Raw genomic sequence first — 25,408 nt, forward strand, 5'->3', positions numbered from 1 at the left:
ACTTTGCTCGGCGACTCCCACCAGGAACTGCAGCCTTATAAAGCAGACTGCCAGTACCCAAAATGGTCACAGTGAGCAGAAAGGGCAGGAGAGACAGAAAACCTGGACCATAGGGAAAACCCGGCATGGATCGAGCAGAATCCTTACAATTTTACTGCAGAATAGTAGACACCTTGAAAACACATCAAACACAATAAAAATATGAATGACCCCTTTCTTCTTCTTCTTCATCAATATACTGAAAGCTCACATATAATAACACTAGTTGAAGTTTCCAATTGGTTCACTAAAAGTCACCATAAACTTGCAACAGATGTTGATTTGGAGCACACTGGTAGCTTACAATGTAACTTGGACTACAGTGCCTAGTCATTTAATGAAACAGAAAGAGACACCGGAGACAGAGAAGGTCCAGTATAGTCTGCTCATTTGCTTAAGCCTTAAAATCTGGCATATACAATATACTGTATTGGTATCACTGCAGACATTTTCATGTTCATTCTGCCTGATTTCTATCACTGAGCAAACATTTGTATTGCACGTACAGTATTAGCTGATTTTCATGGGCCTAGACCTATCTTATCCATTTAAAAAGTCAAGGATAGGATAAAGAAGTCTACCTTAATCCAAGATGACACTTTTTACTTACACAAATACATGGAACACTTTGGTTCAAGCTGTATTATTAGATAAGGTTGAACACATGGTACAGTAGTTTCATAGCCTGGAGCACACACTGAACATTATACAGAGCCAGCAGTGAAAACATGTTTTTGTGATTTGTTTTCACTTCAGTTCTGGCTAAGATAAACTGTAACTCTGTTTTTACATTGATTTAAGATGTAATGCTATTATCTTGTTAAAGTTATTGGTTGAATTACTATTACAAAGTAGCTGTACTGGTAGTTGTGCCTGATTTCATAAGATCCTGATTCATTTACCCTTGAAACAACTCTATATTATATTTATACAGTACTGAAAGAGTATACCTGAAGACACCCAAGTTAGAACACAGGATACATTATGGTTTCAGAGCACAAAATTGCTAAATGGTTAAGTAACAACAAAAGCATTAAGCACATATGCCAGACATGGCTGCCGGCAGGGGGACTTGGGGGGGGAGGGGGATGAAGGCAGGACAAGTGTCCCGGGCCCGGCTTTCCCCCAGCTGCGGGCATAGCACCTAACACATGTGAAACGCGTCAGAGTTATTGTTGCCCACCTATACCTGATGTCACCTTCACAATAAATAGTTTTTATTTTTTCTGATGTGCTGAGCTCTACCCTTTTTCTTGCTGCTGTGCGCCGCTGATCATTCCTTGGGACTACAACATTGTCACTTCTTTGCTGGAAGCACCTGTAGCACCGGTTGTATTTTTTATATGTATTTGGATGGGTTTATTTTTTGGGGGTGGGAGGTTTATATATATATTTGGGTGTGGATGTAATTTTTATTTATATGTATTTGGGGAGTGGAGTTTTTTTATGTGTATTTGGAGGGTGAGGGAAGTTTGGTATTTATTTGGGGGTGGAGGGTTTTTTTGGTATATATTTGGGGTGAGGGGTTTGTATGTATTTTAGGGGTAGTTTTTTTTGTATGTATTTGGGGTGTGCGGGGGTTTGTATGTATTTGGAGGGTAGTGGTTTTTTTGTATGTATTTGGGGTGTGGGGGGGTTTGTATGTATTATGGGGGGGTGGGGTTTTTTATTATATATTTTGTGGGGGGGATTGTATGAGAGGAGGGGGGATTGAGTGAGAGTGGGGTAATTGACAGAGGGTGGGGGAGAGTGAGGTGAGAGAGTGGGGGGTGAGGGAGGAAAAGAGGGAGTATGAGTGAGACACAGGGGAGAGAAATACATGTGAGGCGGGGGGGAGTGGGATTGAGTGAGATGTGGGTAATTGAAGGGAGAGAGTGAGAGGGGGTTAGTGAGGAAGAGAGGGAGTGAGACAGAGGAGAGAGAAATACATGGGAAGAGGGGGGAAATAGAGGGGCTTCCTGAGGTGGGAAATTGGGGGAGGAAGGATTGCAAGACCACAAAACCGCCGACACAGGGAGGGAGGGAGGGGGGCGGACATCACTCTAGTCCTGGGCACCTAGAAATCTGTCTGAGGCCCTGATGCCACAGACAGTGGCCCGGCACTGGAAAACACCTAACAACCCATTGACATGAATGGGATAGAAGAAGACTTTCAGTGCTGGAAGGTACCTTGTGGCAGATGACTGCTTAGCAAATATAGCCAAAATCCCTTAGATTGCAAGCTATTTGGAACAGAGATTCAATTTGTCCCATCTTCACTTTTATTTTGGTATTCACCCATAGTATATTTATTCTCCTGTATTTTATACCACAGTGCAGAGTTTTTACATGTCTGTAAATGTACAGGTGATAATTGTCTATGGCATTAGGGTTGCCAGGTACCCAGTATTGAACCAGAATGTCCTGTATTTGGACACTGTGTCCAGTAAAAAATTAGAGTTAACACTGGACATGTATGTGTATACCGCTATAAGCTCTCTGGACATAGTGAACTGACCGGCTTGGGGGAACGCAGGATTTCCCTGAACAGGTTCAGAGCAGAGCTTTTGCTAGGGGGCTGGGCAGCTTCCACCATCCTGATCGGCTGCATTACCCAGCAGCAGCCAATCAGGAGGTGTCAGGAGCCTGGAGGTTGGGACAAGGAGAGCAGGAAACAGCATGGGGTGGTGAGAGGTGACAGGGGTGTGTGTGTTTCTCAATTGCGTCACACCTTTTGCCATTGTGTGCAGTATTTTTAGAGAAGCTGTCTGGCAACCCTACCTATGCCCCATAGCTTCACTGTTCTCAATGTATTCCCAAAAGCTTTCATTGCTTGCTCCTGTGAAGAGGCTTGATGGCTCATTTGGCCTAACAGGTATTTATTCTTATTCATTTTATTATTTAGGTATTTAGGTCTTATTCAGTTCTCAATCACTTTTCCCCATAGCATTGCATAAGCAACTAGGAATTCTGCTAAATGGAGTAACAAACCCAAAGATAGAGTTCCAGTTTGGTGGGTGGGCCACCATCAAATGAGGGGAGGGAGGGGCTTTAACTCTTTTGCTGCCAAAGCAATGTGTTGCTGGCTTCTGTTCAGCAAAGGGTTTTAAACCTATATGAAGGTTGGATCCTGGATGAAGGAGCTGAAAATCTCCCACCTACAGACGAGCCAACGAGTATTCAAAACTTGCCTTAAACTAGCCAGGTACATGCTGGGTACATTTCAGTGACATTTCTGCAGAGGCTAATGGCCCATTTTCCAGGCGGCGACCTGGTATGGAAAAAAAAATCGACCAATTAGAAGCTCCCAATCCGGTGCTCTAGAGAACTCCCTGTGTATGTGAAAAGTATTCATATCACAGCAATAGTAATGAAATTCCTCTGGAGATATCAGTACGAGGAATGTAGAAACATAATACAGTCCATATATAAGCGGTCTCAGTGTATACAGAACTCCCAATGTTTGAGTTACTCACGTCTGGGTGAAAGAGGGGTGCGTGAAGTCCCGTAGCACCGCGATCTGACACGTCTCCGACACCCTGCATATAAGTCTCAAGTAATCAAAATAACAGCAGCAACTGGCTAAACTTAAAGCACAATAATGTTGATAGCTGTGTAAAACTCACGGAACCGCTGGACCATTTCCTGCTTTGCATGCTCCCTGGCAACGACGTTGAAGTAGAGTAGAAGAAATTCCAGATAATGGAAAAAATGCCGGTGCACTGCTTTCTCAAAAAAGGAAATGCTGGGTCATAATGACCAAATGACCCAAAAATGTATTTGTTTAAAAACAAAACACAAAGTACTGGCACAAACACTCTTATGCGTTTCACATGCAGGGTGCTTTATCAAAGAGTAACAAGTGATCACAGTGTGTTCTTTGATATAGCACCTACCTTGAAATCAATCCAAACATGACCAATCCGGTGAGTAATTAAGCACCAGCCAGATGATCGTATGTAAAATAGCAGGGAGTATGCCTCAAGACTCACACTGTGCAGGAAAACGTTGTGTAATCAAAGACAAGATACTTGTGTATAGAAACACCTGGTGTGTCATAAAAAATACCACTACTAATGAAATACACTAGCAGTGAACAAAATATAAACCAACACTTACATACCTGTCTGTATATATACAATTTGCTAAAACCAATTCTATAAAGAATTCAAAAGAAAATAAATAATTTAGACAAAGTTTGAACCTTACAGTACTAAATTATATACGCCTTGGTATGTGGTGCCAAGTGTGCCGATGCGGAGCCAAATTTCTCAAGCCCACGCTGCTGTGGCCTACGGTTTTCGCAGACAAAGATGCGACCAACCCCAATAACTGGGTGGTCGACTGCTGCTACATTATCTACCTCAACTATGGAGGTTCCTGCGGGCCGTGTGTCCAAGAGGATGCTCCAGGGGGTTAGAGTACCCCAATGATCACAGAACGGGCTGAGACGGTTCCAGACCCGGTCCCCGCAGAGGAACAAGAGATGGTCAGCGAACCGGAACCAACACCAGACCAAACGGGTACAGTGACTGCCTGAGGTGATAAGGAACTGCTATTGCCAGAGGCGCAGGAGCCGGAACAGGCCCTGCTGGTTGCCGCTGATGATGCGGAAATTATCCGGTACCTCTCCCCTGCGGAAGTGTCCCTACCTTTGTCTAGTACCAGAAGCCGTCGGTCGTCCATGGTGTTTAGGCCGATGCCAGATGCCCTGGCTGAACTGACCCTTCTAAGCAGCTCTGACAGAAGATGGAGTCCGACCCTGATGACGGCGACCATGAGACCTGAGAAGCGGAAGAGCATTCTGTTCGTGGAGGTGCACAGTGGCCTAACCAGGGATTGTACGGCGCCCATGGAAACTTCTAGCGTGGAGGTACCTTATGGTGCCGAGGCTCACGCGGATACAGACGATGATGACGACGAGGGCACGCCCGTTCAAAGACCGGATGTCGACTCATTTCCGGTGCGGGAGCTGGAGCTGTACCAGGGTCTTGAGATACCAGCCAGTGATGACAACACTACGAGAATGACTGCTGGTGTTGACAAGGAACAGCCGATTCCCACTCCTGTGAGTACCACTCCAACTCCCATAAAAGGGGTAGCATTTATGAACTCTCTTCAAGAACGGTTAGCCCGCAAGAAAGCTAAGCCTCTGGTGTGCCCTGATGTCCCTACTCCCGCATTTCTGGCCCAGTACCAGGAATATTTATGGCTCATAGGCCTATGCCCATGATCGTAAAAGAACCTCACGTAGTCAGCGTGGCGCTGTGGTCAAGTCAGGGTGGGCTTAATGTAAAGGACTCTGACCGAGACTTTAAGGACTTTAAGGCCCCATACCCATCGACTAGTGCCACCCCTTCTGTGAGTTCTACTGTAAAGAATGTACCTTCTGGCCGTCGTAAAGCTGGTGTTCCACAAGGAGAAGAAGAAAGAGCTTCTACGGATTATTATTCTAAAAAGAGGGCTCTGCGGGCCTCACAGACTCTGAAGCCTGCCATTGACTGTAAAGATTGGGACTGTGGGATAAATGTCCTATTGATGATGAGGATGGTGATATGACATGTAGTCTTACTTCTGGGGATAGTCACTATGATATGTCTGTAACTTCTGATACTTCAAGTTTTTCGTCCCAACCCACCTCTGGGGCATGATCTGTTAAAGCGGCATCTGTTAAATCATTGCCTTGGTGGCACGCTAGATTTCAGGGGTATGTGCCATATATGCACCGCACCCAATTTTTACTGGAAGCAGGTGATGTGGTGGATCATTGGTGGGAGGAAGGAGAGTTCAGCCCCGATGAGACAGCTGAAGCTATTAGGTACAGGGAGTATGAAATCAGGATGGGGATAGTACAGCCCAAGGGGGTAATCCTTATGTACTGCGAACCATCCGTACAGGTGCCTTTATACTAGATCCTGCCAGGTCAGGCTGAAGGTTGCAGACTAACAAAAATAAGCAGAGCAGAAAGACACAGTGCAGCGTTACAGGCAGTCTCACGGATTCGAGTACACATATGTACGAGAGCCTATCATGCAGGAAATCAATGAGAATCGCGAAAAGTGGTTGATTGAGGTGATCAGGGCCTACATTTGTGCTCATAGCAGGAGTACATTTCACCACGTGGAAGAAAGTGTGGCTTACCTAGTAGACATGTGGAAGGTAGTGAAATCCATCTACATGGACAGGGTGGAATATGTGTCCCAGCGACATCCTAAGAGGGTGTTTTCAGTAACATTGCCTGACAGTACTGGGGCACTAGTCAGCAAACCAGACCCTGAGCCTTATTATTGAATAATAGGTTTTCCATGTTGGGAGGGACATGGGTTTACTATGGATTGCTGCTCTAATTATGTTCTTCCATTGTAATTACAGCAAGTATGTATCATCTGTTATGACTGACATACTGCATTAATTTCTCCTGTTCTGTTAGGTTATGCATCTGAAGGATGGTATCCACAAATGAGAGTCCACCAGAGGGAGAGTGTAGCCAGGACTGGTTTCTGGCTACCAGTCTTCCCTCACTGGCAGTAAGCCCTGGTAAGAGCAGGCCTGCCAGTAGTAATCATGGGTTTTCCCCACTCCCTGCAGTACCCTTAAGTGACTGGGGGAGGAGGTGGAACTAGGCCTGAGTATATCCAATCCTGGATCAGGCCTGGTGCCCTCCTCCTGGTTGTACTTAAGGGAGATTGCCGCTCAAATTTAGTAGTGCCTCTCCCCACTGAGAGAGGCAGATCACAAATCAGAGTTGCGTTGTCTTCCAGGTAGGAGGTGCACTGTGGTTCTCAAGATGATATGTGAAAAATAAAAATAGTATAAAAGTGCAGATGGTATCAATAAGTGAAATATAAATAGTGTCTGTGTTGGTGTTACTCACAAATTATTCAGATATATCAGACGTATCAGAGATCCATCTCTCTCTGATGGGAGCCCTTTATTGGAAGCCCTCTAGTGATGGAAGCCTTATAACTGTTGATCTGGTAAGCTTGACATGTGATGGGATCATGAAGTACTCAGTATACCTCCCAAGGAATGTGAAGAAAGAAAGGAGAGAGCGCACAATAGTGTGGTATGATAAGGGTATATATTGCACACAAATAGCATATGGATAATGCACTCACATTTTGGCATTAGAGACAATTCGATGGAGAGAACTGCTGGTGGCTCGTGGTGGGCGCTGGTGTGTTAAGTCAATGGAGAGCTTCCGCATACGTCACATCTGCCTACGTCACGTCCTGTGACGGCTCTGTATATATCCAACTTTTTTTTTTGGTATAGAGATCTGCTGTATCTACCATCACAGTTTATATGGGTAGTAAATTCCACATTGTGACTGTCCTAACGGTAAAGAACCCTTTCTTTTGTTGTTCTCAGAGAACAGTTTAACTATTATAGAGGTTGCTCAAAGCATTGTATTAATTAATACAATGAAATAATTTTTTACATGCAGGGTCCAAAGGTTTTCAGAGAATTTGGGATATATAGTATTTTGATGAACATTGGTGTAATGCTTTGTTGCGACTATCACTTACCCCTAGCAGATGGTAGGCATTTATAAAAATTACAACATACAGATGTTATGTAAATGTAGGATAAACTTTCACATACAGTACAGTATGTACTGTATAGATGATTTTTTTATTTTAATATAAAAATTTCTGATTAGATGTTAACTTAATTATTCAGAAAAAGCACTCATCTAAGTAGAACATGTCATCATTTGTGAACCATTCTTTAAATTAAAAATACATAAAAAAAATGTAACCCCCATGTATTCAGGCTATGAAGTGAACATTCAAGTTCAGAAATGCATCATTGATCCCTACAGTAGACATTCAGAGCATGGAGGTGGGAAAGCTGGTGTGATCTTGTCATGTCTTCAAAAGCATGGACTCATGCATTTGGGCTCATGGATATATCATGTACAGGTAGAGTTAAACCATCTTGGGGTTTGACCTAATTTCAAGACTGATCTGGAAATGGGCTAAGCAGTCAAAAAGGAGTCACAGCATGGTACCAGATATCCATAATTTTGCACGGACCCATTTTACATTCAATTACCATTCATGTTTAAGTAATTTCCACGTTTTCAGGTTTTATTTGTAAAAAATATATTTCGGAATTTTTCTGCGTTTTTTTCCAATATGAAAACTTAGATGAATTTGGATTAAAAAATAAATGCATCTGGAATTCCCCCCCGCCCCCCGCTGCCCCATACATATTACTACAATACTGTACATGATCATATTCGTATAAACTTAACATTGTTCACTGCTTATAAATTAAGTAATTGATTCTATGCTTATTTGTACTGCAACAACAAGATTGTGGCGGGAGTTAATCATAGCGGGATATTACTTTGATTTGTAGACCTCGATCGTTCGTCTGTTTTGTGTGTTACAGGAACTGCTTCAATCTCAGAGCTGCATGACACAATTGCGTAAGGCATCAGTGTTTTCCAGAAATAAATACCCAGAATTATTGAATTGATTGATAAATGGGTGTAAATCAGTAAAATCGTAATTTCTCTTTGAAACTTAATTTATCTGGTAAAATCTGTAAATTCTGATAACATGGAACATGTTGTCCTATTGCTCCATATAACATCCTCCATATCACTGTCTGTACAAGAACAAAAGCAAATCCAATGATCATTGAAGCATATTCTAAAATTACTATGTTAGTCTAATTTTCATGACAAAATATACAGGGGGTTATTTATATAATAGTCATAGATGTTTGTGATCGCTATTGTTAAGGCTAACTAGTAAGGATGCATCATCCCCTGGTAATATGATGGGTGGACTTACAAAGATTGGTATAAGACCCTCTGCTTTGTCTTCTTCTAAAGTCTTTTTAAGAGCCGGTCCACGTGCTTCAAACTTTTCATCCGACTGGATCTTCTTCATCCGCACTCCACTGATCAGTCCAGCCCGCTCTACTGATGAGTGAGCCTGCAATGAAATACCTTTTAGAAACACATTGCAAATGTTGCTCATTTGTCCTCACGGTTTATAAGGATATGGTCACCAATTATACTTGTCATGAACATTGTTTTTTCATTCGCACAGCTTAGGGTTTATTAGAATATTCTAATGGGGAGTGGACAATAATTGTTGCCTCTGTAGAGTCCACTACCAAAGGTTTTGGAGCGACTGCGCCTCAAATTTTTTCCACATACAAAAGGCATTAAGGCACTACCTCAACCTCAATAATGAAAAAAGTTTGGTATGATCGACCCCCAAAAATTGAATGAAATGAGAAGTGAAAGAGCCGTTAGGTGTTTTCAGGCATGCGAAGGTGTCTTATGGAACAGCAGCACCGCTTAGGAAATACGTACTTAGATGTGTATGGTGCGGAGCAAAACACTACAATATGATTTTCACTGCCTAATACTGTAGCATAAATGTAGAAAGTGAGGAGAGAAGGAGAGAGCACAGTACATACAGTAGGTATAAAACTCATGTACCTACCCAGTTAGTTAAAGCAATGGGATAGAAATGTATAATACACATATAAGCATACAGGTAAAACTGGAGCAATAAAAGGGCTAAGGCATATTTAGGCACATTTTTATTAAAGAAATCTTATATAAATATATTGTCATCAAAGTTTTTTTTTTTTTTTGCACGTGATCTTCAACAATTATTATTTGTCTCCTGATAGTGTAGGTTGTAATACTGTATACTGAGAAAAATAAGAGAATTATAAAAAAAAATAGCTTGAGTATGTATTCCTAAAATGCTTTCATTTGGTCATTCTGAGATTTCGATAAAATCTATGGGGTAGAGTCCAATAATTAACCTTTTGAGGGCGGTATACCACGAGGGCCAGCACTCGAGGTACAGCGAGTTTCATATCATTATTGCTTGATTTATAGGGGGAGATCGTGTTCACCGCTTCACATGATCAGAAGTTGAAAGGGCTCCACTTTTGTTCTGTTCACATCACTGCGGCACCGGTTGTGACTGTGAGATTGCTTCCCCAAGTAGTAGTTGGAGATGTTCCTGGTGCCAGCAGTCTTCAGCAGTTCTGCACTTTTTTGGTGTCTGAAGTCTCCTGACTTCCTATAACCGTCGGAGTCCCGAGAGATTTGTGGGTTTAACCACTCAAAAGGAAAAAAAATAGTCACAGGGTCAGCCTCACTTCAGCAGCAAATAGAATAAGGCAAGTCATTGGGAGATGACGTTGTGGTTTTCTATTGGTGAGCCTGTGACTATGTTTGTGGTTATTTTGTGTCTCAAGCTGGCACAAGAAATACAAATATCTCGGTATCTGAGAGCGTTCAGGGGACAAGAAAATAAATATAAAAAATTTGGGTGGCGGGATTGTTGATGGTACTGGTTTGTCATAATTCATATATGTAATTCAATATGCAGCATTTCTGGGTATACAGTCATGTTGAATATAGGGCTGTCAGTTTATATACTGGTTTTGTAAAGTACATACTGTATAGGTACAGTAGGACACAGCACATATTTTATTATCCGAATTACATTAACAATCTGAATGTGCAAGTTAAATGACAAACATGACTCATTCTCTTAGATCTGTACTTCTCACCGGAGGAAAGGTAGGCCCAGTGGCTGTTTTCCCTAAAAGGTTAGCAAAATCTTAATGTGAGTCAGTAGGCCAGCTGAAAATCCCCCTGACCTTCTACAGTCAGGGAGTGAGCTGTCATTTCCCATCTCTTATCAGAACTTCAGCACAAAGACCAGCTCCCTCCTCTTAATCTGCACAGGAAGGGCCCTGCAGCTGAGAAGCAAAGGGAAGACGAACAATAGCTGCCCTTTCAGGAAATAAAACTAAAGCAATCACTCAAGCCATGTTTAGCCTAAAGCACACAGTCTAAGCACACCCAACCGAATCCTACGTGTTACACAGAAACGGTATAGAACCAAAGATATTGTACCTTACCCTATTACAAGTTTAATATTTTACTAGCATAAAAAAAGATTACACTTTAATAAACTGCTGACATTTTAAAACACGTATATAAATATAACACTTAACCATGCTAAATGGCACAGTGTGATGATAAGAACTGCTAAAATTTGATTAACATTTACAGCATACAAACCAAAATCTCTTTCTGAAATAATATGCAAAGATCGTTGTCTGCAATAATATATATTTTTTATTTGTTTTACAGATACTGAATAACATTAAGATCCGGCTGCACAGAAAATGTTGGTACGATTTATGTTCTGCACAGTTAAAATGTGACTGCACTGGATAAATGACAACATATCTCTAATATAAAAGTTTACATTTTAGATAATAAAATTATATATTTTAAAAGCCCACTGAGCAGAACCCTTATGAATTGCTTTAACAAATACTCCAGTGTTTACCTTGTCTTTGCACTCATAAAGTACCATTATTTGTTTAATACATTTGGACATTGTAAAACAGGCAACTTTGCAAGACGTTATTCATTATCCATGTTTTTGTTTAAAGAAATATCTCTGTAATATGGAGCTATAAGGTCATACATTGTAAGACTGCACCATAAAAAAACATAAAAAATGAAAAATGAAAAATAAAATTGTTACTTTAATACGAACTCTCCATTTGTAAAGGTGGGCCACCCTGACCTTTAGGATGGTGACCATGTTAAAGTCTATGGGGGCAACTGTATCACAGCTTGAATATGATGCAAATTAAGTATACTATACACCTTCACATAGATGAGGAATTATGCAATAAACCCTTCTTGATGTACTCCCAGTCTATTGTACAGGGACAGTCTAAAGAAAGGAGCATACAAGCACACTGATTCTCAGTCTCAGCGTGACAGCAGGTATTGTGGGGGTAGTGGGCTCACGGTTCACTTTGGAGTGGGCCAGATTGCTCTTTATTGGGGCAGTTGGCGGCTCCTGGTTATACCCCAATTATCACCCCTCCCCCTAGCCTGCATACTGGTCCGCTTTGCTTATAGACCGAGTACTTATGATGTGCCATTTTTTGTTTGATTGGTTATATACCCTCATTTTAAATAAGGATTCTACATTCTATTGTGCAAGCAGCCCTTGAGCACTGGCTATGGGATTACTATCCCATGTTTTCCCTTATTGAATAAGGGCCCTAATAGAGATACATGTATACATGTTGCATTACACCTGTCTAGGCCTTTCATACCCCACTGAACAGAAAAACAGGGTTGAAACAAACCTGATCTGAAGCGTAAGCCACCATTCGGCTTATGATCTCTGCTTCAGTTAGATTTGGATTTTCTGACTGGAGTCGTCTGGTTACCTTGGTCCTCGCAGCAAGGAGAGCCATTAATGTAGCTTCACTGGCAGTACTCTGAGTAGGAAACAGGAAAATTACTTTTTCCTCAATGGTTAATTTACTCAAATGTTCCAATATAGGTTCTATATATTAAAAAAAAAGCAAAAGCAAATGTGATCACAATTTGAAAATGTATGGCTATAGGTCAATTTTTTGTGAATTAAGAAAGTTTTATTTTTCATTAGGGATGCTTAAAAGCAAACTACATGTCTAAAACCTTTTAAAAATGTGTCCAACCAGATATAGGGGATTATTTACTAAAGACTGCAAAACTAGTGCAAGTCCAGTAGAAAAGAATTGCACCAGATGTATCGAAGATAAAACTACAATTGCTTTCAATGGGGTTACTATTCTTTGACTGTTTTTTTTGGTCTCGTTTTGCAGCTAAAAGACTTTTAAACAACACTCTTATCTCTTAAGGTGCCCCTGCGACTAGTTGGGTCCTAGGAGGGATTACCACTAACTATATGCTTGTTACAGTACTTCAACATTATTCTTCCCCTAAATTGTCAACCTGACTTGTTCGGCCAAGAACAGAAGAATAACATGGTCAGCAATCCCATTATGCAGTGGGAATGCAAAGTGGAAAGAACTGCTACTCGTAACAAGCAAGCTTTATCCACCACTGACATCAACCACATGGTAATCTAACATTCTGTGACGACAGCATCAGAGGATTTGGGATATTCACTGAAAGAGTATTATCTTTATTCCCTTTTTCCAGCACTTCTGAGACAAAATAGGGAGCAATCATTTTACTGTGCTAGTTGATACCGTGCAAACAAACCAATTCTGAAAACATCAGTCCCGAATAAAAGCTTTTGTTATATCTGTGTGTTTACGGATCAATATACGTGAAAGAAATCTATTTACATTGCTTGCCAGGCACATGGAGATAACTTAGAATAGATACTTGCAAAACATAGAGAACATGACATTGTTAAAAACAAACCTGCTTACGAGATTAAACGAACAAGGGTGACAGATGCAGCAGAAATTATGTTAGTATATTAAGAAAGTGATTGATAACACTGCAAATCTTCAGCTTTCATTGATAAATGCAATGCAATTTAACACGTATTGGCCTTAATCATTTTTTGGGGACTTTGGCTTACGCATTCAAAAATTGATAGATGGGTGGGAGGTTGTTACCATCTGCTCAAATCCAGGAATACTAAAATATTTCACCTCCTCACATTTAATTTCTCAATTTTGTTTCACACTTCTCCCTCCCCTTTTTCTTAACCCCATGTTTTCCCCTTCTCAAGGCACTTCTGATCTATCAACTTGTTTTCCCCTCAAGCAGGGACCCCTAGAATCGATTTTTTTTTTACAGTACCTGGTCCCACCACTGGGGATGCCCCCCTTCTGTGCAGCGCTCACTACCCTAAGGCCAGGTCCCCGGTGCAGCCGGCGGCACGCAGCTGCGCGTGTGCCTCCCACCTGCTCCTTACCTCTTCCTGGCTGACCCCGGTCCCTCCGCGCTCCCAAGATTATTGCGTGCTGTGACGCGTCAGCCAGAAGGGGCTACAACAGGTTTCTAATTCCGTGCGGTGATGCGTCACGTGGTGTGCCAGGGAGCCAATCACAGACTGGATTCCATCATCCAATGATATGCCAGATAGTGCTAGCCAATGGGAGCACAGAAACGGATGAGTGCTTGGTTTGCGGGACTTCCTGGAACCAGTCGTGCAGCCCTCCCTCCCCCCCTGTAGGGTAGTATAGGGGCTGCTCTCCCCCCCGTATAGGGGCTGCTCTCCCCCGTGGGATAGTATAGGACTATAGGTGCTTCTCTCCTTGCTCTTGGCTGGAGATGGCTGTTTGCACACAGAGGTGAGCTGCACCGGCTGCTTTGTATCTGGTTGCTATTTTTGGTTCTCAGAGGTAAACAGCCCTGACTAGGGGAATAGAAGCTGCCAGGGTAACTGCCTCGCTGCCAGCGTCGGGTGTCATGTTAGGATTATGTTGTGGTCACTTTGTATTACTGTAATTTCCCCTCCCCCCCTGGAATCCTAGATAAGCGCTATGTGTGATCGGTGCGTCTTGTGGCAGGGAGCACAGCTCCGCTTCCTCAGCCAGACTAGAAGCCTCTGCCGAGGTGTCCGTTGGACAATGCTGGTAACGGGGGAGGCAGGGGGAGCAGAGTGGTCTGGAAGCACAGTAAGCCCTATGTCTCCCAGCAGTGATGGCCCCGCCCCTTCCATCATGGCCATGCCCACCCAACCCATCTTGGCCATGCCCCCACGCCCCCCACGCCAAAAAAGCTCCCTTCAGACCGCAGATCGCGGTGAAGTGCCGTGCACGCGCCACCAGGACGCAAGACAGGCACGCCGGCAATATTGGCTCCTCGTTTATTTTGGCGGAAATGTATGTACAGGATGTGAGCCAGAGTCCTCCAGAGGTGAATCACTATTTTAAGTCCCGGGATCTCCAAGTTTCCCAAATACTTACCGTTTTAGCTACTGGTTTTCTGTTCTCTTCCAGAGGAAGCATAATGACTGCCAAAGCGCAGGCCAAGAGGAAACCCACAACAAATCCCATTTCAGCTTTCTTTTGGACATCATGCCTCAGATTTAAAAAAATTATTTTACAAGGATTTTGTTAAAAAAGGAAACTAGGATCTGCCGGATGGAAATTGGGAAAAAGCAAAGAACTGAGTCCCCTACGATCCAAAAACTTGATGGCTCGCCTCCCCGCCTCCCCTCCCTACCAGTGATGACGTTTTGTGTGTTTTTCGTGTCATGAGGTTTGGTTAAGACATTTACTTAAGAGAACTCGTGTGTCAAAATGAATGACTCTCTTCTATGCTTTATGAAGAAAAACCCAATAAAATTTGAAGTTGAAAAAAAAAAAAAGTATCAATCCCTCAGATTTAACGCCTTAAACAGGTCACTGCTGCTGGTTCATTTTGGACCAAGTGGAACTTAACCGCCAGAGAGGCCTTTAAACACATGGCAGAGAAGGGAATGGGTTAATAATGGTTGCCATGGTGGGTCACATAGAAAGACAAGTAAAATCAGTGGGAGAGGCCAATGTTCATATCCACAAGTGTTTTCTTTCATCTCTGGTTTATTTCTAGTGCCGCCTCAGACACAGCAACTGATAATGACACTTCAAAAAGATGCAGGTTTTCAAATGCAATTACAGGCCAATTTTCGCAGGCATGGCTTACCAACAGTGCAATTACGGTTGGGTTCAGTAATGCCTTTCCGTCTCAAGGGTTTTTAGTCTTTTTCACTTGCAGGGTATTTGTTTTTGGCCTTATTGAAAGAGCAGAGGCGAAAGAAAAATCAATAGTGCAAAATGCCTTATAAGAAATAACATCACGTTGAAGGCACACTTGTTTCTCTAAATATCAATGATTTTGGTGTCTCAGGAAATTATAGGCAATCAGCACCTCTGCTATGACGAGCAACAGTTGCTTTGGAGTGCTAGAAGAAAGAATAGATTTTTTTTGTCTCTGTACTGATTCTACATTGTAGTTATAACTGAATAAATGTGTAATGTTTTTTTTTTTGTTTGTTTTTTTTTAACTGGAAAACATGCTGTACTGTAATTGACTCATGAAATAAAAATAATATCCACAGTTAAACAGGCTTTTCTCTTTTAAAATTAGCCATACTCCCGCTAGTATTGGGTATTGCCTTAAGGAAGATCTTGTCCCATATTGAAGTGAATGACCCATAAGACAACTTTGGCACCTAAAGGTTTTTAAGCCATAGTATCACTTCGTAAATATGGGCCCTATCTCTGTGGCACCCCTAAAGACATGTGGTCCCCCCGTATCATGCTTGCCAACTAACACATAGGCTGAACATTGCAACAGCAAATCAATGCTGTGTCCCAGCAGTCAGGCTGATGTATTATGCCACTCCTTTCAAGTACACTTGCACACTGGTTAATAAAAGCACAGAGGTTTTGCTCTGGGAAGTTCCAAAAACATAAATACTTCTGAATAGTTTTTAAAAAACTAGTCTCTTTTTTTCTGAAATGGAAAGGATAATTCTTAGAATAATGACCAATGTGATCATAAAGTTAAAGACCCCTGCTTCTGATTTATTATGCAAGTTTATTTGCTTCCTTTTAGGGGATTACAGATCAACGTTTGTTTCATGTCAATCTGGCGAAATCTCTGGTATTTTAGGTGTAACAGGTTTTTCCCCACCCTAAGGGAGATTTACTGCTACCTGGTGTTGTGGTGCTCACCTGCAGGTATACAGGAGGGCCCGAGCTTCCGCCGGTGTTAGTTGGAGATGAACAGGACAGGCTTTTGGGATCTGTAGCTCTCATCTTCTTCGGTGCAGCGCCTCCATTCCAACAGGGCCTATCAGAGATAGGTGCAGTCCCTGCCAGAAACCTCTTTCCCTCCCCCTGTAAGACTGCAGCCTCAGGCAGGAGTAAAAACATAACTTGGTCTTTATTGAGAACACATCACAGCACACAGCATACACATTCTTCTCTGTGTCCCTGGAGTCAACCCAAGGGCTTGAGGCCCAAGGAGTCTCTCCCTTTCTCCCTGATGGAGTATGGAATATATGCTTCCACTTCCCTGAGGTAGGGGATAGAAGGTGAACTAGAACACTGGCTCCAAACTACTAACAAGTATTTCTTCCCACTTTCCATACTCTTATGAGGTAGGACACTTTCTCCTCATTAGGCCTCGATCAAATAGGCTGCTACAGTGACGCGGGAATGTTTGCGAGCCTCTGTCTGCTTGGCGATGTGTGAACATCCCCAGCAGACAGAATGACGCGATTGGGGGCGTAACTTTAAAAAAAAAAGTGTGTGTGTTTGTGATTGACTGGCGAAGAACACGTGACTCGGCTGCCGCTTGAAATTTCCTCTTCAGTTGAAAGCTTGAGTTGCAGCTACAATTCTCTCGAGAATGAAACATACAGTATTCAGACATTCCACCCCCAGCAACATCGTCATCAAACCCAGCCCAAACCCTACAGTCCTGGGAGAATTTGAATACACGATCAGTGTTCTGAGAGATATCTGGTGAGCGCTTAAGCGCAGAAATATGTCCAGAGGTGTCAGTGCCCTCACTCCTACCTTGGCCCACAGCCCCAAGAACCTGATGGGCAGAGGAGTCCTTAGTACCCTTACGCTCCTTGGCCTTCCCACAAGCACGGCTCTTATGGAAAAATTGTTCGACCTCAATCTTACCCACCGGAGCGGGGGTCCTGACTTCCGCATCCACCCCGGTGACCGCATCTGTGATGACGACTTCCGGAGGCACTGGAAGGATGGTGACATCTGCGGGAGAAAAAGAAGTACCAGCCGGAACCTTCCCGATGGATTCCTCGGTGGAAGCTGGCTTAGCCAAAGCACCCTCGCCGATCCACGGGGATGTAGTTAGCGCAGGAACCTGGGAATTGAACGCATCCTCACCGCTCCGCTGGTCCCCTACATCTGCGTGGTCCTCCCATCCGGGAGCAGGCACCTCCGATGCCTTGACTTCCTCCAACACAGCGTCGTACACCTTGGCTGAAGAGGATGACTGGAACACTTGGCAACGCTGGCAGCGGCTTGCAAAAACCGGTCCCGCTCCTGCACCACCAGCGGAAGTGACCCAGCCTCCTTCCAGGTGGTCATCTCACCAGGTAAGTCACTTTTAAAGTCCTGATCAGGGACACACGGTTCCCTCAAAGCATTCACCCTGGATTCTTGGGTCCAGTCAGCATAGGTTTGAAGATAGCTCGCATTCACAACTCTCCGTTCTGAGTGGCATAAATTATAAATGGCCATCAGGCAACTCTGCTCCTCCCTGGGGGAAGCTTGCCCCATGATCCTTTGTAGCTCACAGATTATTGTGTAGAAAGCCTGTACTTCTGTCTGGTCAGGCACTGGTGTGGTAGCACTTTTGTCTGAAGGTGGGGCGTTCTGAACCTCTTGCAACAGGACTTAATGGTCTCTTACCCGCCGGGGTAGTCACAGCTCGAACAAATACACTGGAGAAAGTCCCCTCAATTGATCTGCACTAATAGGAGGCCTCCTGGTAGCGAATATTGTACGAGGGGTTTCTCAGCCATAGCAGCAATAATATGAGGAGCAGTCCCGTATAGGTCTGTTTCTTTGGAATCACCACGTGTATCTAAGGTTGCGGTAGCTTGCATCCGGCTACGCCCCTAGTGGTGACAAGCAATTATCAATTCACTCCTTGCCTCCTCCCCCTGGTGGATTCAGGCCTCAGACACTAACAGGTGGGCGCGGCTCCAGCTTTCGCGCTGACTCAAGCACTAGCTATGGACGGGGCTTCGTTTTCGTGCCGAACTCAGATGTTTTGCAACAGAAAGCGCTTGCATCCTGCAAAGCTTACCACGCCGTTCTCCCGTTTTGGCGGGAACCACTATTGCATTGCTGTAGCTCCTTTAAATGGAGGTTCTGGCCTTCCAAATTTCAAGAGCTACCCCTGGGATGCTACCCGCACATACTGTTGAGCACTATTTGTGGATAGTCATGTTGTAGTCCCTTTCAGGTGATTCTGGTCCCCTTGAGCCCCAGCAATCCCAGGTACCCTACACATAATCCTTCTGATATGGCCCTGATACGGTGGTTATCAAGCATCTATCAGCCTGGCATAAGTATGAAATTCATGTGACCGTTTCCCTTTACAGGGGGTTCTGGTCCCTCAGATTCCCAATAGCCCCCAGGACACACTATCCATAATTCCTCTTGCAATGGCTCTGATAGAGTGTTTTTCAGGCACTTCTCAGTTTGGCATATGAAGATTCCTTCTGCCTTCCTACTTCTCAGATTTTAGATCCCTGCAGCGCCTCCAAATGTAACAGGTGTTCCCTCACCCTAAGGGAGATTTACTGCTACGTGGTGTTGTGGTGCTCACCTGCAGGTATTCGAAGGGCCAGAGCTTCTGCCGGTGTTAGTTGGGGATGAACAGTACAGGCTTTTGGGATTTGTAGCTCTCATCTTCTTCGGTGCAGTGCCTCCATTCCTACAGGGCCTATCAGAGATAGGTGCAGTCCCTGCCAGAAACCTCTTATCCTCCCCCCGAAACACTGCAGCCTCAGGCAGGAGTAAAAACATAACTTGGTCTTTATAGAGAACACATCACCACACACAGCATAAACGTTCTTCTCTGTGTCCCTGCAGTCAACCCAAAGGGCTTGAGGCCCAAAGAGTCTCTCCCTGTCTTCCATGCTCCCTGATGGAGTATGAGGTATATACTCCCACTCCCCTGAAGGAGGGGAAAGAAGGTGAACCAGAGCCCTGGCTCCACACTTCTAACACACACTAAATTTGGAGCTGCAACCCCTTTTTTTACCAGGGTCCCAGGTCTTAGCCCCAGTGTGGGAAGTACCTAGGCCTTAGGCACCTCCCCTGTCACTCAAGGGAGCTGTTTACTGCAGATGGACGTAGATTTAACCCTAACACTGCCTGCGCTGGTACCAGGCCTTACGTTTTAGGCAGGAAATTAGTAGCCTGTTGGATACCTGTCTACATAGGTATGATCTAAATAACATAGCGTATTATTCTGTGGTGACATTATTAGAGCTTATGGAACACAATGTAGGCTGCAATGAGCTATTTTATGCATGTCCTTTGGAATAATGTCCATTAAAATTAACACCGAGCGTTTTTTACAGGAGTAAAACCTGTTAAACAACGTTTACTAAGTCTTATGAATAACAGCCTACGTCACATGAATTCAACCTAATGTAGCGAAGATGTCTCTTCTCTCTCAGGAATAGAGGTGTGGCATTTTTGAATGAGGTCGCGAGCCCCCGCAGAATTTGCCTTCTTAGAGTCGGGGAAAAAAAGATACCTCCAAGTCAGAGATAGCAAGCGCTTTGCCAAGTACTGTATTAGGTAAATGTGCAGTGCAATTTAATGTAATATGCTAATTTGCAAAAATCTCTAAAATTTCTAGCTTTGGATGGGAAGTTCTTTAAAATTGCTAGGAGAGGCTGTGTTAACACTGGCTACTTCTAAATAGCAGTGTAACATACGTGCTTGCCACAAACTGGTACCGGACCACGGGGCTGAGGTGGGGATGTATAGGCACCGACCTTAGGCCACAGAGTCAGGTCCGGAGTGCGGATTCCATAGTCAGACATAGCCAGGTCAGGATTGGGGAAAGTAGGGTTAACATTATCCAGGCAGTGGTCAAGGCAGGCGGCACAGGAGCGGTGGTCGAGGAAACAAGCCGAGGTCATCAACAGGAAATCTTGGGTGAAGGTACTTCAGCATAGGAGGCTAGAACCTTGAGAGAAGCCACTGCAGCGGAGATGCTTCAGCGAAGGTGCTGCAGTGCATCAGGAAAAGGCCAGGAGTAAACTCCACTTGGAGGAAGCAGGAACCAGAGGTGCAGACACGCCACAGGAAACGCTGGTGAAACCAGCGTAGCCGCTTCAGCGCGGCGAAGGCGAAGTCTGCCAGGAACAAGGAAGCAGGTTATGCAAGAAGCCCTAGGCAGCAGGGGCCTAGGGCAGGATACAAGGCACCAAGAGGCCTAGCAGGCCAAACAGAGAGTCTGTGACAAGCACAGTTACTTGCAACTTGGATTTGCAAAGTCTATGTCCAGCAACTTCCTGATGGCGGGGCAGGAACTAAATAGCACAGGAGGTCAATCCGGCCAGAGCTGCACAGGAGGCAGCAAGAGGCAGGTGATTGCAGAAACAGGGAATAGTTTGTCTGGAACCTGCAAAGCTCCGGATGGATGGGCTCCAGCCAAACCCAGGAGTGGATTCCTGACAAGCAGTTACTAGTTTGATCTGTTATCTTGAGAAATACTCAAACCAGATCAATAACATGATTACCTTGAATGGGGTCATATTAGTGTTTGTTGCTCTACATGGTTGAGGAAATGTACCCATGATAAAACAGATCTAAGCTACCATACAAGAATATTAAAATCTACATGACTTGTGCAACAAATGAACAACAGCCACATATGAAATGCTATATTTAAGAAATAATCCCCGAAGAACAGGGCATTACTTGCCAGTAATGCCCTGTTCTGAAGGGATTATTACTATTATAGGCTAAATGTGGGCTTGCTTTTTAACAAAAATTCATAAAAAAGATATTGATTTTTATCAGCATGATTGTCTACATTCTTTTGCTTTTACTGCAAGTTTATTAAAAGGAAATTGTACATACACAGCCCCCTCTCTATATATACACACACAAACACTCTGCAGTCCCCCCTACACATGGCATCCCCCCTCGTCTACACACAAAACACACTGCAGCCCTCCTCCACCCTCTACACTCACAAAAGGCACACACAACACACACACACAGCAGCCCACCCTCTACACCCACTGACACACACTGCAGCCCCCCTCTACAACCACAAAACACACTGCAGACACACACACAAACAAAACGCTGCCGCCCCCTCTACATCCACAAAACACACACCAGCACCCCCCTATACACCCACTGCAGCCCCCTGTATACCAACACACTGCAGATACACACACCAAAAAACAATCTTCATCCCTCCTCCACCAACAAAAAACACACTGAAGACACACACACACTGCAAGCCCCCCCCTCTACACCCACAAAACTCGCACAGCAGACACACATCAACAAAACAGACTGCTGCCCCCTCTACACCCACAAAAACACACCAACAGAAGACACATACACTAATAAAACACTCTGCTGGCCCCTTTACACCCACAAAATACACAACAGACACACAAACCTTTCCCCTCATTCTCCTGTGCGAAGCTCTCTGCAGGCAGGGTGGGGGAGGAGTCAGTGCCTTCCTGGTGCCTCCTGTCCAATCACCTCCCCTGTCTGAGAGCTGATCTCACTCTTTGTCAATGAGAACGGAAAGCCGATTGGCTGAAAATCTTGACAGAGTACCAAAAATTCAAGGTCATTACTGAGGAATTTTAACCAATCAGAGAGCAGGGATTTAAATAATGCCTGGAATTTAACAGCTGTGGCCAGATCTCCCCTCCGTGCATCCCCTTGGCCCCCTCCCACAGGCTTCTCCTTACATCCACTGCAGCGGGGGAATGTGGGCGCTGACGGAGTTAGTGGAGGACCCGCCGGATAGGCTAGGGAGAGGATGGTTAGGCATTGGAAGGGGCACGTGGCCGCTGGTGAGGCAATCGCAATCCCGGAAAAGGGCGTCGCTATCATGCACGCAGATGCACATGCGTAAAACCAGCAGCAGTGCGGCGGCCATTATAAGGGATCGCGCATGCGCAGAGAGGTCCCTGGTAGCAGCGGCCAATAGGAGGACAGATCCGCAGGGGACTACAGCCCCCAGAATGCCCAGGGAGGTATACCACATGTTGCGCAACAGTCAATAGGGCTGTAGATTCCCTGCAGGGGGATATTGATACTTTTTGCGTGCTGCAGCCACGCCAGTCGGAGCTGGGACATCAGAAAGGTAGGGTGTGCATGTGCAGGGTGTCCGTGGCCCCTGCACCAAGCCAGAGACCCCCTTAGGCCCCCAGCTAGGCCCCCGACTCAATCGCAGCTTGTGGTTGCTGCAAGGACAGGCCCATCAGTTAGGGACACTGCCCCTGTAGTTTCATTGTGAGGGACACAGCCAGGATGCAGCTGCAACCTGGCCTCCGGTGGTCTGGGGCCAGACTACCTGCTACCTATGAGAGACTATCTTCAGTGTGGGACCATCCAGCTGGACACCACCCAACATGGAGGCGGACTTATCGCCGCTGGATCAGTGGATTCCATTCGTCCATTGTCGGCTTTATCGGATGTCGGAACACCCGGCAGGTACCAACAAGTGCACCAACTGTACACACGCTAGTGGGGCAGCGCTGTCTCACACACTTGGGTGGGTGGCTACTTGTGGAAACCAGGGTGGTTGGTTGCTCAAGGGCCCCTAGGTACTTTGGGGACTGTATTGCCAGTGTGTGGACACAGGGTTGGTGTATGTTGGAGGGCACAGTCATGCGTGACCAGGTGGGTGGAACTGTGTATATACTTGTTCAGTATTATTTTGCCTGCAGTAAAACTGTTATACGTACTAGCGTGTGTTTTATTGTATGGGGGTTCCTGTAACAGGGTTATCCCACATAGTAGGATCCCGTACAGGTGGAGGCGCTACAGATTGTCAATTCAGGTACACCCCAGGCTCACAGCAGCAGAGGCTCAGGCCTTCTGTGAGCTGCAGGTAAAATAGCACATACACCGTAGCAGCCTTATCTCCCAGGGGGTGAGGGAAAATGCGGTACACAGCTTTAACCTATAATTCCTAATATAGACTATAGTTACATCTTAAAATGTCTATAGACATCAATTAAAACAAGTTGTCTGAAAAATTGGGGAGCGCAGGTGTATGCAAAATAGAAAAACATACAAAATATAGTGCAATACGTTCAAACACAATATTGTAATCTGTGAATCTTGAAATCCTGTGAAGTGTGTACTCACATATTCCTCATTCTTTATAAATGTGGGCCAAAATAGTGGCAATAAGGTGTCTTTGTGTAGTCTGTCTCTGCGGCATCTTTAGCCCATAGTGTCTGGTCACCTTCATGGTGTCAGATGTAAAATCGCATGATAAGTAATCAAAGGAGCACGGCCAGTCAGGTTATATCGGTGTTCTCTCTGCCTTCCTCTGCTACACTCGTGTTTCTCGCTCCCGTCCTGCACTCCCTCATGCAATCTCCCAGGAAGGTCTTGGGCAAGTGTGTAGGTAGTGTGGCGTTCAGCGTCCTGCACTCATGGGTCAGGTGCCACTCAACGCGTTTCACCGGAAGTACCGGTTTCCTCAGGACTCCTGAGGACGCACAAAGATACCATATTGCCACTATTTTGGCCCATGCTTATAAAGAATGAGTAATATGTGAGTACACCCTTCACAGGATTTCAATTATTAAAACCTAGAATAACAAATGGCACCTGATGTTCCTTTACTTCCAGGAGTGAAGGAGATAAATCACTTAGGCTAAGTCCCCGGTGGTGACGGTGGCACGTGCCGCACACCACTCACTAACCTCAATAACGCAGGCCCCAGTGTCTTCTCGCGTGTTTGGTCACGCAGTGTGGTGCTACGTCAGCCAGCAGGTGAGACAACATCATTGTGTCCCCGTGCGGCGACGCGGTGCGCTGGGAGCCAATAGCAGGGCAGATACGCTTGGACCAATGGGACTGCAGTGTTTTCAGCTGCTGGGCTGTGCTTTGTGTTGTGCCTGACGTCATGGCCGTTTCCTACCCCCATCCATTTTGGCCACGCCCCCGATGCCTCCCATAGGTCCCTACAGACCACAGATCACGGTTTTAAGCTGTGCACATGTCCCCAGGACGCCAGGCGCGCGTACAGCAGCCACCACCGGGGACTTAGCCTTATGCTTTTATGTAAATTCCCTCTTACCTGAATAACTCCTCCACCTTCTCCTTTAATGCCAGCTAAAAACTGCTCTGGCAAACCTATCATTTTCCCCAGCCAGTCCAACATTACAGTCTCTAGCTCTGTGCAGGCGGGGCTTGCAGCCTTGAATCAAATAAATAAAGAAAAAAACATTGGTCAATTTAACAGAAATGAAAAAAATACAGAAGGTTTATAATTATGACATGATTAACAGCTATAAATAAATATCAGTACGAGCGATTGCTGCTATACAGACGTGGTCAAGGTTATTGCATCCACAAAATATTGCATTATATGGAATATGACAGGTTTTCCATAGGATTCAATGGCATTGATAACACATAATATCCCAGTGTATATAATAACTTTGCTACAGCTGTATGTTAGACAGTTTAGGCTACATAGCATCAATGCATCAAGCTATCTTAATTTGCTCTGTGTGTACCTGTAACAGTGTCAGTATTGATAGCCTGTCTCTGTATCATGAGATTATAGTCCACTCCTGGTTTTCAAAGTTACCATTTTCCATAGAACCAGAATGCTGACTACAGTTAGAAAATATGGACTGGATTAAAATCTCATGATGATAGAGTTACCTACTACATCCTGCATTTTGAGAAGTGCCAGCAAGAGACAGAAAGCAGTCAATTCCCATATATAATATATTAGGGTGCATCAAACTTTGGCCAGGATTTACTAAGCCACGATGAGGGGGAACCACATCCCGATCCGAGTTAACTGCATTTAAAGTCAATGGCAATTCATCCTGGA

At 44.5% G+C, this 25,408-nt stretch overlaps 1 protein-coding gene across 1 annotated transcript in view; it reads right to left on the bottom strand.

The window, feature by feature from the left end:
* Nucleotides 1-25,408, bottom strand: part of DDC (dopa decarboxylase) — a 174,982-nt gene that overhangs the window by 66,069 nt on the left and 83,505 nt on the right. Inside the window, exons 4-6 of the mRNA XM_075586479.1 lie at nt 24,641-24,760; nt 12,190-12,324; nt 8,826-8,969 (exon numbers count right to left, since the gene is read on the bottom strand). Of these exons, the coding sequence (XP_075442594.1) occupies nt 8,826-8,969; nt 12,190-12,324; nt 24,641-24,760 (399 nt within the window). The remainder of the gene's footprint in view (nt 1-8,825; nt 8,970-12,189; nt 12,325-24,640; nt 24,761-25,408) is intronic.

The sequence above is a fragment of the Ascaphus truei genome, chromosome 2, assembly GCF_040206685.1.
Source record: "Ascaphus truei isolate aAscTru1 chromosome 2, aAscTru1.hap1, whole genome shotgun sequence".
Taxonomy (NCBI): domain Eukaryota; kingdom Metazoa; phylum Chordata; class Amphibia; order Anura; family Ascaphidae; genus Ascaphus; species Ascaphus truei.